This window comes from Caretta caretta, chromosome 12, assembly GCF_965140235.1.
Source record: "Caretta caretta isolate rCarCar2 chromosome 12, rCarCar1.hap1, whole genome shotgun sequence".
NCBI lineage: Eukaryota > Metazoa > Chordata > Testudines > Cheloniidae > Caretta > Caretta caretta.
This window is the reverse complement of record NC_134217.1, coordinates 5,019,749-5,032,930: the sequence shown is the minus strand read 5'-3', so window position 1 is coordinate 5,032,930 and position 13,182 is coordinate 5,019,749. Positions and strand designations below refer to the sequence as shown.

The following is a 13,182-nucleotide window of genomic DNA, read 5'->3' as shown; positions in this document are numbered from 1 at the left end:
TCCTCCAAGGATCTGTATTGGGACCAGTACTGTTCAACATATTCTTAACTGATCTGGAAAAAGGGGTAAACAGTGAGGTGGCAAAGTTTGCAGATGATACAAAATTACTCAAGACAGTTAAGTCCAAAGCTGACTGTGAAGAGTTACAAAACTGGGCAACAAAATGGCAGATGAAATTCAGTGTTGATAAATGCAAACATAATCCCAACTATACATAAAAAATGATGGGGTCTAAATTATGTTACCACTTAAGAAAGAGATCTTGGAGTCACTGTGAATAGTTATCTGAAAACTGCACTCAATGTGCAGCGGCAGTCAAAAAAGCGAACAGAATGTTAGGAACCATTAGGAAAGGGATAGATAAGACAGAAAATATCAATGCCTCTATATAAATCCATGGTACATTCCACCTCACCCTGAACGCTGCGTGCAGTTCTGGTTGCCTCATCTCAGAAAAGAGAATAGATTGGAAAAGGAACAGAGATGAGCAACAAAAATGATTAGCGGTAGGGAACAGCTTCCATATGAGGAGAGATTAAAAACCTGGGATTGTTCATCTTGGAAAAGAGACGACTAGGAGGGGATACGATCAGTCATGATTCTATATACCTGTGTGTGGAGAAAGTGAATAGGGAAGTGTTATTTACTCCTTCATATAACACAAGAACTAGGAGTCACCCAATGAAATTAGCAGGCAGCAGGAAGGAACCTGTGGAACTCATTGTGAAGGCCAAAAGTATATCTGGGTTAAAAAAACAGATTAAGTTCATGTAGGATAGGTCTATCAATGACTATTAGCCAGGATGGTCAGGGACACAACCCCATGCTCTGGATCTTTCTAAACCTCTGGCTGCCAGATGCTGGGATTGGATGACAGGTGATGGATCACTCACTAATTGCCCTGTTTTGTTCATTCCCTCTGAAGCATTGGGCATCAGCCACTGTTGGAAGACAGGACACTGGGCTAGATGGATCTCTAGTCTGACCTAATATGGCCGTTCTTATGTTCCCTGTAGCAGACGAGCATTCGCATGGAAGAAGGAAAGGCTCCAAGGGAGTCCTGTCTCTTTCCATGTCATTGGCAAAGACTGTGCAGCACACAGCATTCTAGTGCTGTCCAACAAATGTGCTTGAGCATTTGCTTTTCCTTTTAAAAAAAAGCCTCAAACAAGTTCCATTTAAAAAACTCCATTAGAAAAACACAAAGGCTGCAAAGTGAACAATCAGTAGGCAAGAAATGTCCGAACTGAGGTTGCTCATGCAAACTTACTTCTGCCCCCTTATGCATATGCACTACAAGACAGATCACATATTGTTCCAACCAGGCCCCACCTGGTTCAGCGTGCAGAATAGGCAGTGCTCCTCACAAGGAGTCCATGTTTATTTTCACGCTTCACACTGAGCACCATTCAAGCACCTCCCTGGATAAGAGTCCGATGAACCTTGTCACTGCAGTGCTTGAGAGTCTCTCAACAAGCACATAGTGAATTTATTCTCAATGCTTCTGTGAAGCAGGAAAGTGTTATCCCTATTTACAGATGGGAAACTGAGGCCTAGAGGCCAAGATTTTCAGAAGTGACCTGCTGCGATTGTGGGAGCCTCAAGTTTTGGGTGTCTAACTTGACACACTTTAAAAGGGCCTGATTTTCAAATGGCTGGTGCGCAGGACTTTCTGAAAATCAAGTCCTTTCAGAGTGTCTTAAAGCACTTAAGAATTTAGGCACCCCAAATGACTGGGTACTTCTGAAACTCTTGTCCAGAGAGATTAAGCATCTGGCCCAGATCTGAGAGGTGTGAACTGAAGCCACATCTTCTGAGACTCAGAGCAGGGCCTCATCCACAAGATCATCCTTCCTTATTCACCACACACTGTTCACTTTCTGCTGTGCACAAGGGGCGCTGTGGGCTCCAGCCTCATTCACTGCACAGCCATACCTCATTCACTGTCTCATCTGGGCACTCAGCAGGCAGAGAAATGCAATCATGTAATTTAATGTACCCTGCTAACCCATATTCACAGGGAAAAGTTAGTCTGGGCATTTCGTGACTTCTGAACCCTTCGCTTTGCAGTTTTAAGGCTCTTTGAACATGGTCTTTGGCTCATTTATTCAGCTTTCTAAACTAAATGGTTTGGTATTCATTCTCCCTCATGTGGAAATATTTCATGCATCTAATCCGAGTTCCCTTCTCTGTTTTGATATTTCCTTTTTGAAAAGAAGTGTTGAGAATTGAACATTTCGTATTTAAGGAGAGGCTTTACCCCTGCTCTGCAGAGTGGCATAATATTTTCTGTACTCTTCTCTAGCCTTTTTTGACACAGCTTAAACCCATTTGCTTTTTGATTGTCACTGCATGCTGAGCAAAGGTTTTTCACAGAACTAATCACAGCAATACCCTCAGAGGCCACGGTTAATTTAGAAACCAGCATGATTCTAAACAGAAGCTGTCTGGTTTGTCTACCAGGTCATACTCACTTAGGTTCAACAACAAACCTGAAACACAAGGACCCTCACGCTAATGTCACTTCCGTCCCCTCTGACTCTGCTCCTGGGGGAAGGGGCCATGGGTTTCCATGCCTGCACATCTCAGAGCACACTTTAGGTGCTCAATTAAATTGTGGTTTTCCAACATTTTTATTATGAACAGTACCATATGCGCTATGCAGTCTGTGTCAGCAAGAGCATCTGCTTACTGTAATCAAAGTGACAGGAAAGGCAGAATCCAGCAGAAGGCCCCATTTATTTTACAAAGGCACCAGAGCCTGAATTCTGTTTTGTGTTCACAATAGTGAATGTTTAACAACACTGGCTAGAAGTCAGGAAGAGGCATAGCCGTTACCAATGTATCTTATCGCATACCTGCGGCACCCTCATTGCTATTCTAGCCTCTCCTGAACACATGGTTCATTAACATGGGAGGGTTCTGCTATTCAGCGTAGTCCATAACCATTACATTCCCATCATGTGACCATACCCGCATTTCAATCCAGGGACCCAGAGGAGGATTACAGTCTCTTTTGGGATTACAATAGGGGATAACGTTTCAAGTAAGACCCACAGGCCTCCTTACCCTGTCCTCGTGCAGCAATGCCAACGTTTGGCTGCCTTCTTCACCGCTCTCCTCATTCTCGTCTGGGATGAAGGGGCACCATATGATTCTCCGGAAGCTGTTCAGCGGGGTGCCCTCAGGTCGTTTTATGTTCACCAAGATCTCCTCTCTAATCACCACGTTAAGGAAGACACACAGTTCTGTCTGTTACTAGAGTTCAGATATAATCCTCTCAGGGTGGATCCTTGTGTGATGTCTAAAACAATTAGTGCTTTTTAGTTCTGAATTACTAGCCACAGAAACCAGTTACAAGAACCTTGGTCGGGGAGGCAGGTCGGCTTACCTCCACTGGCAAGAACGTAACGTTTACAAGTGACACTTAGATCCTTGTAAATTTCACTTATTGTCTGCATACAAGAATGGACAGACAGACACAACAGAGAAACAGATTAGGGTCACAGTTGCACGTTATCAGAGAAATTCTAAGCGTTTTTGGTTTTGTAGCGCTGGAATCTGAGTTGGCTCTGGTTTTATTATTTCAGCCAGCACTGCGGTATTGCTTGAAAAAACAATGGAAAGAGATGCATGAAGGCCATCCCAATCACACAGAGTGATCCAATTCATATACCTACAAGTAGAACTTTAAATAATCACAATATGCCATTGGCCACCCTCACTCCTCATTTTGAAGTAGTTATACACATCAACAATAAGGCTGGGAAATTGTGACCCTCCTGTATACAGTAATGTGTTTCCCAGGAACACTGGAAAAGTAACTCATATCCGTCAGAAAAGGAAGAGGTTCATAACACTAAAATCCAGTGACTCACTTCAAGCAGACCAAAAAAAGCAATAAAGATTGGCTTTGGGGTAAGCATCCCAGCCCTCTTTCCCAGAGCCATGGAAGCAGAAAAACACTGATAGAACCAGACAGTTGTAGGCCAGTGTACTTTAAACATGATTCAGATGACAACACAGAGTAGTACGCCTGGGCGAGCCAGGAGTCCATGGGGCTCCTGGGTGAAACCCCTCTTTGCCAGTTACTCCTGTCTGAACACACAGCTCAAACTCTTGTCTAGTCTGTCATCATCTTGTATCTTGGTTATTTCCTCTGGCCTTCACAAATGCAACCCTGCCCTGCTCAGACCCATTCAGAATGCTGCCGCAAACATATCACCCCTCTCTTTGCATCCCTCCACTGGTCCCCTCTTCATTGTCTCAAACATAAGCTGCTCATCTTCACTTTCAAGGCCCGTGGGGCCTATCTCCGCTCTATCATCTCTCATTCACTGGTTGGACACTGTCATGTGATCCTTAATGGAAGGAGCAAGACTACCCAGGCTCCTTGCCTGCCAAGCTCTAAGGGAAACAGCAGATAAACACAGAGGGAAACCAGATAAAATGTCCCTTTGTAGAGGCCCTGAAATTGAGCCCAGCTTTGCTGTTGCATCAGTGTGTTGCTGCTACACAAATACTCCCACAGAGTTTATTCCAATAAGATACTGGATTTTCCCATTGTCCATAGCCAGGCACCAGACAAAGAGGTTGCCAGCCTCATCGAGGCAGGCCAGCTGGTTGGAGTTGAGATGGGCGAAAGCCAGGTCTGCCACGCCTCCCGTAAATCCTTTCAGCAAGGTCCGCTCGGCAGTGCTGATGCTCAGTACCCGCACCATAGCAGAGCCATTACTGGCACCTATAAAGGAGAACACAAAGAAGAGAAGTCAATGCTTGTCAGGCTTTTTCTTCACAGGACTTCCTCTGGCCTCAGCAGCTACCTTCCAGTTTTCAGCATCCCTGCTGGCCAACAGACAGTATCGAGGCACATTGACAAGCTCCGTCAGCATGCCCATCCCAACAAGTGATGGGTGAGGGCAGAGAGAAAGGCCACAGAGCAGGCACAACGAGATGTCACTCTTGCAGATGATCAGAAGCCTGTTCCACATGTTCTGCAGAAGCTGATCTTTCCTTGTAAATTGCACTAGTATCACACCCTCGCAATGTGCCTGCCTTTTTGGGAGCTTGTTTCTTCTAAGGTTTATCTTAAATGACACAACTGGTCTTAATTTAAGCAAATCAATTCATCCTATGTGTCTGTGCTGCTCTCTGTCCTCAAGGAGTATCTGTCCTTATCCAGGGAGAAAGGCTTGTTTACAGCAGAAGGGCTCCCCTGGATAGAATCAAGTCTCTATGGACTCCCAGCTCTGGCATTGCTGCTTGATTCCCTTCAGTTTCACAACTCCCCACCTCCAGAGCAAACAGGACCCAGATCTTAACTCAGGGGGAGCAGAGTGACAGGAGCAGCATCTGCAGCGACTAACTCACATAAACATGTCCTAGTTTCCCTTCACGCTAGCCTGGAAGTGTGCAGCTCCCTACACTATTCCCAAGCCTTACTGAATCTTGTGGTTTCAAGGCACCCGTCCCGCAGGGCGCATCCCACCTCCTCCCCTTTTCCTGGGACAGTGTCCGCTCTTAGGGACACAGCTAATCCCAGTACAATCTCTCAGCTTTACCCTCATGCTCCTCCCTGCCTCCACCGGGGCTTTTGCCGGTCTCACATTTCTAACTCCAATGACTTTTACTCCTACTCCCAAGTCCACCTGACCCACAATAATGCCCCCAACATGGGAACCAGAAATGGTGAGCTAGCGTTAGGTTGCACTGGTAACAACTGAAATAAGCAGGAGGAGCCCAATACAGATCACATGAAGCAGCAGGAACTGGTCCTCACCTCTAATGGCATATGCCAGGTAGGAGTTTGATACAGCTATCAGGTTGCCATAGTAGTATTTCTGCTCCCAGTCATACCTGGCTACTGGCTGTATTTTTACCTAGATGGAGGAAAGAAATAAAAGACTAGCTGAAGCAAAGTGAAAGAAACAGAAATATCTGCAATAAAGCCACCAAACAAGAGGAAAGGGTAATGCTCTGGCTGGCAGTTGGCTATTCCACAGTGGGATTTCAGAGTGAAGCGGGGCACTACAGCCCTGAGCATAGGAAGAGACTTCTAATGAAGCTGCTGAAGAGCAATGCTGTTTACACTGGAGTGACTGCCACTATGATTCTCTACTGTGGAATGATGCTAGCAAAGGGATTGAGGCCAAGTCTGGGATCCCACTTAAAAGTCAACGAAAAGGGTGTTTGGGATAAAGGCACCATTCAGTCCCTGGGGTGGAGGCAGCTTCACCCTGGCTTCAGGATTCCCTTCTTGGGGATCCAAAAAGGGCTCACAAAGAGGCCTGGCCCAACCTGGTAAGTGCCACCCCTGCAAGAGGTGCAAAGTAAGGAACTAAGAGGGACTAGGAGAGTCACGGCAGCAAACACACTCACTTCCATGTGAGATTGCCTGGCAGATTCCATCCCATCCTGTCACACCAGAGGTGGCCAAGGGGAGCCACATGCTCCATCACTGCAGCTCATAGCTAGGCATGAAGCCACAGGCTCTGGAAAAGCTCTGAGTGATGCAAAACATAGCAGAGCTTCTGCTGAGCAACACAGGTGGCCACGAATACATGCTGGTGCTCTGCCCTCAGCACAGAGTTCATTCAAAGGCCTCCCTGGGAGTGGCCCTAGCTACCCAAGAAGGCACCTCTCCTTCCGTGACCTCCCACAGCAGCTACATTTCACTGGACCAAGGAAACCACTGGCCAATAGGGGAGGCTTGTGAGTTCAGGAAAGGGCACTTCCCAGAGCTAGCTCTTGACTATAGAGCTCAGTCCTGCAAGAGAAACACAGGAGCACAGACCCCAGCACAGTCAGGGTTACATGCAAACCTCATCTGACTCAGCTGTCCCTCAGTAAGTTCTTCAATCACCCTTATAACCAAGCAAGCTTTTGCCCTCCTCCAAGCCAGGAAGAAAGAGAGGTATTTCTGTCTGTCGCTCCACGGGGGGTGCACAGATACTGCGGGGATGGGGTACATGGGTTAGAACCCTCCCCTTTACCTTGTTGCTCCCTCTGGCCTTACTGATGATGCTAGAGTCACTGCTGGCCACAATCTCCACGTCTTTTGCCGATATCACCACACAGGTGGAGCTGTCATCTCCAGAAAGGCAGCTTTTAAGAGAAATAAAGAGCTCAGCTCACACACTTGGCCTCCCTGAGACCGTGAGAGGGGAACCCAGCACAGGTATTGCTGGTAGCCATTTTAATCCATAACTCAGAGAGACTTCTGGGCAGCTTCCAGGGCGCACACTGAAGATTAGTACCAAAGAGGGCCCTTCATTCATCTAAAAGGCTGCTCCTTGGCAGAATCAAGCACAGAGGCCTGGCTTTCTCCTCCTCAAGTCTGCCAAAGAGCTCTCTCATAGCCAAGTTATCCACTCTCCTGTTCCAAATGATAGATTTACTCTGAGCTACTTTGGGCCACACTCCAAATACCTCCAAGATGCAGCTGGCCCAATGTCAACCAAGCAACTAACCCTGGCAGTGAAACATGCTGCAATTCCCCCAGCAACAGCTCAGAAACAAGGAACTTGCCAAACAGCTAGTCTTCAGAAAGCCAAACTATAAGCTTGTCAGGCAAGAAAACCTAATGCTGAGGAGTCAATGCAGGAGGCAGGGTACTAGATAGAGCGCGTAGACCAATGGGCTGCTCCTAGGAGCACTTCTTGTGTTGTTATGATGTCACTCACGTTTTGGAGAAATAGGCTTGGCTCCTCTATGCACAGACGCCCTGCTGTCTAATTAACACATATTTGTGTATATTCACAGATACACCTAATTATTTCTCCTATTTAGTGGAGGGTCAAGTAGTCACTTGACCTGCTCTTCTGCTGCATGATACCTGAAGACAGAGTCTGAAAAATTCAGAGTTAATAATGCAAGTGACAGAGGGCATGGGCTAGCTGAAGTCTCCATATATGGGAAAGTTTCCATCGATACCTTTGCCAATGCAGACTGCTAATCCCTGGCTTCCCCACTAAACGAGTCCTGAACTTGTCACAGTGCTCTGCTGATGCTCCTTAATACTGACCTGCAGCACACCCTGCTCCTCCTTCCCCCACACAGCTCCACCCATGCTCCTCACTCCTGCTATGCAGCAGGCCCTACTGCTCAAGGCCTATCATCGGAATTACTCAGCGTCAGAACTCTTCCTTTCCCCACTGACCAGTAAAAACATGGACACGGATCGTCTGAAGAGACAGGATCGGCTGCTGAATTGCTCACAACCTCAACCTCATTTTCACAGCTGAGAACTGGGTTTGTCCCGCTCTCATCAGAGCCAAAATCAGATTGAGCTTCCCCTTACCGATGCCCTGTGCTCAGCCTCTACTCTCCCTGGGGAACACTTACATGACTTGCTTCTCTTGCAGGGTTCCCAGAGGGACAGTTCGGAGCATTGGTTTAGCCAGGGGAGCTCCATCTCCAGCTGCAATGGGGTCTGGCACCAGCAGCCCATTCAAGTCCCCGTTGTACGAGTTGGGTGGCCTTTGGTTTTCGTTCACTGAACCTAAGTGAAAACAGCACGCGCAATATTTAATCACAGGAGTGACACAGCACAGTGTGAAATACCCTACCTCAGGTGCCACTGCCCTACCAGCTGGGGTATGCTGACTGGGCAGGAGAGAACGCCATGTTCCGAGAGAACATGTGCCACACACCTGTGCAGAGGTCCTTTAGTTCTTCTCCCATCAGGATAAGTCTTCTCAGTAAACAAAAAGGAGAAGTCAATGGACACAACCGAGAAATCCATCAAACTCAAGTTACTGAATGCCCAACAGCAGGTGGGTCGGGGGTACTGTTATGGGGCACGGGGTATTGTTAGATGGGGTGGGTCGGGGCTATTGTCGAATACCTGCCCTGTGGGCCAAATGCAGCCAGCTCGAGCCATTCATCCAGTGTCACACTGAAAGGTAGGTCTCTAGTTGTTATGGCTACAGAGGAAGCCTTCCAAAAATGACCCAAGTAACTGATGTGGTGGTAAATTCCTGAGTCTGCAGGCAACCTGAGACAACAGATGTGAACTACCGCATTCATCTCAATTGGCTAGGGACTGAAGCCTAATGAAACTAAGAGAGAGATCATCAAATAATGTGGATTCACAACCATATACCTAGTATGTGCTGATAACTACTGCAGCTGTTGCATCCACATCAGCTAATCCCATGTACAACTGCCAACACAAACAGCAGAAATAGCAGTTGGCCTCCAAGTACCTATGATATTTCCCGAGTTTACCAGGCACAGAAGGATCGTTCTGCATCCTGACCCTTTGTGCAAACCTCCATCTGTTATCAGCGGGAGCTCTGCTTTGAATCAAGGCATGCATATGGCCCCAACTTTGTAAGCCTGGCCTGCAACATGTTGCCTTTCAATCAGAGGAACTCCTAGCCACTTTGTAATGGCCAGTCACCAGGCCTGCTGGAGGCCTTCAGAAGGTCAGCAATGTCAGGGATACATTTCCATGTCAAAGTTACTCAAGTAGGTAGGGCTAAGGGTTAACAATCCCAAGCGGAAATGAACGAGCACCAAACCACCTGGCACTGTGCCTTGCCACTTGACAGTCACTTGCCTCTGCAAAACTTTCTTTTCTTTATTACAGCTGTGTGAAATTTTCACTGGACCAGAAAACTGAAACCTGGTTTATGGTTGCCCTGGCAACAACTGCTGCAATGGTCTTGTTGTGAAATGGCTGCTCCTACAACCATAGGTTAATGCTCTTTTGTTATTGGCAAAAATAATGAACCCAAATATAACTCCATCCACAAACAGCAGGTCCTCAGAAAGCAAGACAGACTTTCCAGTTACCAACAGGATGGTTAATTGCTTTAATACATCAGGGAATGCAGTTAATGCTGCTGCCAGCAGAAGTAATTGTGAATAGAATTCATTCTCCAGGTTTATTTAGAAGACTGCTTTACTGTAAAAAGAGGAGCTAAATCAGAGACTGCACGTTCAACATCCCAGAAACAGGCATGCAGGGCTGCATTATCACGGGCCATGCTAATCAGCATTGCAAGGAGCAGATGGCAGCTACATTCATCCTCTACACAAAGACTCCAGACCACAGAATGCACTGCACTCCCTACCATAGGGTGAGGACTGCATCTATTGTGGCTTGCCCAGCAGCAACATGAAACTGATGCAATCCTAGCTGGTTTCACTCTGCCCTTCCTTGTTGCCCCTGCATGAAAGTGCTCGGTGCAGCAGAGCTGTGATCTGCTGTGGCAAGAGATGCTATAAAGGAGGTAAATTCTCTGCTCTTTCTATGCCCAGAGATAGTGGAGGTTCCCATGTACCTTTGCTGCTGATGCCAGAAAAATGCAATCCTGGGGAAAGAGAGAAAGAGCATCATACAGCAATGGGGGCCATGGATGGCTGGCACAATGACCTACTCCAGCACATCAGAGTTCAGGATCATATTTAGTCCCTCGCACCCCGTTCCTCGCCTGAGCCAACTGCATTGCAAGGGCACTACACTCAAACATATGTGGGGGGAACAGGGTCACTCTAGCAACCATATCAACAGGAACAAGAGTCATCCTGAACTATTACGGTCCTTCCCCATGGCTTCAAGGAGAAAGCACGAGACAAGCACATTCACCACCAGCCTGCAAAGAAAAGAAAGCAGCTGATCATAAGCTGGGTGTTAGACTCACCTCCTCACACAGGACTGTTCCTGCTGCCCCACGCAAGGGAACAATGGTTTGTATGAAATAGACTGTCACATTAAGTCCCTCATTTGAACAGAGTGATGGGGCTGGTGTGCTGCCTCTTGCCAGCAGTGGTTTGGATAAGGATTTAGAGGAATGCTGCCCAGCTCTCTAGCAAAGGCTCTACTAATTAACACATTGGCACCCTTAGCAGCAGAAGGCACACATGAGGCAAGAGACTCCCAGCACTACCAAGTTAGGCTAGGAGATGGTGAGAAGAGACAGCACTGCTTTCTTGGGGTACATTCCCAAAGACAAGGCGGCAGCTACCGGAGTCACCCAACCATCTGTGGCTGAGCTGGGGATTTACAGAAGTGAGTGACATCTGAGTCGCTGATGGAGCAGTGTTGGCCTACTGAAAGTCGCTGATACCTCACCTCACAGAAAACAGTCTATGGAGACAGCTGCAGAGGATTACTTTTGGATCAGAAGGGATAACACTCCCCATTCCAGAAGATGGGAGGTTATTCATTCTAAAGGTAGCTCTATTGCAGAGTTTCTTTAGGTTACTAATCCAACCAAATTATCAGACTGGTAAGAAAAACTCTTGAACAATTGCAACAGCAAAACCTTTGAGGGTGAAAAGGAAAAACAAATAAGCTAGGAAGTACTCAGGGCTTGTCGATGCATCGATCGCCACAGAGTCAAGCGTAGGTCGACTGCTGATCACTCTCCCGTCAACTCCTGTACTCCACCTGATTGAGAAGAGTAACGGGAGTCAATGGGAGAGTGTCTCCCATCGACATCATGGTAAGTAGATCTAAGCTATGTTGATTTGAGTTATGCTATTCACATAACTCAAATTGCATAGCTTAGATTGACTTTTCCCTTTAGTGCAGACAAGGCCTCAGTTAAGAAGCTCAAGCCAACTTTAAATCTAACCTCTATAATCCCTTGCTCACCCTTCCACATCCAGACAACCTCCACCTGTCCTCTCACTACAGCAAAGAGATGGAGCTCCAGCACCCATATCACTAGAGAGGACAGTAGGAGAGTGAAGCAGCAGAGGATCCTACAGCCCAGGGATGGAGGTTAAGAAGCAAACTCTGGATCATACCAGGCTAGCTGAAATAGGAAGCATCTCTACACAAATCAGGAAGGCAGCAATTTCCAGATTATGTGGACAATCTAAATCTTTTGCACATCAGGGACACTAGCGGTCAGGTCTATACCACTAAATGGAAGTGTTGTACAGAGACTGAGTCCAGCAGGGTTGTCTATTCATTCAGACCACTGTTATGTGCCTACTACAACCTTCATACAACTGTCCGCACTGGAATTAGATGCAGAGATTAGAATTTCTCAGGCAGTTGGATGTCACAGTCACATGAAAGCCCGGTCTGATAGCTGACTATTTGAAAACAGAAGCTGTTACCAACCATTTGCCAAACCAGCCCTCTTCACTTACATACCCAACAGGAGAATGAGGAGAGAATGTAACTGGAGAGGCTGAGGAGCTGGTAGGATTAAGCTGAACCAGGTGTTTGAGATGCTTCACTCATAGATTTTAACTTTCAAACTGTTAAGAAATCCAGCAGGATGCAGAGTCACTACCGTGGGTGGCAGCATCTGCACTTCCACAATGCAAAGCCTTTTTCACAGCTATTGAAGAGCCACACTGGGACCCGCGAGGAGCTCAGCTCTGACAGGGCTCTGCAGCGAGCACATCAGTTGTTGCAAAGGCAACTCCACTGGGCCTCTCACAACACACAGCAAGTGTGTCAACACATGCTCACACTTTACGCAGCCAAGGCCCACATGTCAAATGAGCAGGAGTCCAGGGGCCAAAGGCAGGCAGACTGAAGGCAACCTCATTGTTGGTATGGAGCCAAGGCCCACAGAAACCCTGGCTTCTGCATGGATAAGATGGCACACTGTATGTTGGGGGCAATGAGCACTCTGTGGCCATGCTTTGGCCACCCCAGGAGTGGAGCAGTGCAGGTCAGGAATCCAAGGGTGCTCCTGTCCTCTATGCCATGACACCAGGTACTACCCAAGGCACATCAGAGACATTTCCCAGAATACAGTGTGGCTGCTCCGACATGGTGAGAGAACATTTTGGCACAGTTTAGCTGTGCTGCTGGAAATCGTTTGGGCTTTGGTGCTCTGGCAGTCGCAGAGTTACATTTAAGATCTTATTAATCACTAGGATCTTATTATTTGTATCACTGCAGCATCTCGAAGCCTTCATCATCCACCAGGACCCAACTGTGCAAAGCACAGAACAACAAGATAACCCCTTCCCCGAGGAGCTTACAAATGCAGTATAAGATGAGAGACAACAGGTGATACAATACTTGAGACAATATTGGTCAGCATGAGAAGCAATGTTTTTAGTACATCAGCAGTTTAGCCATTGCGAAGTTCTCTGTAGCCCTCATGGCTAAGAAGAGTTAAGGAGGAATCTGAAGGAGGATAACGAGGTAGCTCTATGGATGTTTACAGGAAGCTCCTCTTACGGATGAGGGGCTGCATGGGA

The 13,182-nt window shown here is 47.1% G+C and overlaps 1 protein-coding gene across 1 annotated transcript in view; it reads right to left on the bottom strand.

Annotated features, from left to right (window-relative positions):
* EDC4 (enhancer of mRNA decapping 4) overlaps positions 1-13,182 on the bottom strand; it is a 59,083-nt gene that overhangs the window by 44,639 nt on the left and 1,262 nt on the right. The window contains exons 2-6 of the mRNA XM_075118282.1: positions 8,344-8,500; positions 6,993-7,104; positions 5,780-5,879; positions 4,552-4,741; positions 3,070-3,217 (exon numbers count right to left, since the gene is read on the bottom strand). Coding sequence (XP_074974383.1) covers positions 3,070-3,217; positions 4,552-4,741; positions 5,780-5,879; positions 6,993-7,104; positions 8,344-8,500 — 707 coding nt within the window. The remainder of the gene's footprint in view (positions 1-3,069; positions 3,218-4,551; positions 4,742-5,779; positions 5,880-6,992; positions 7,105-8,343; positions 8,501-13,182) is intronic.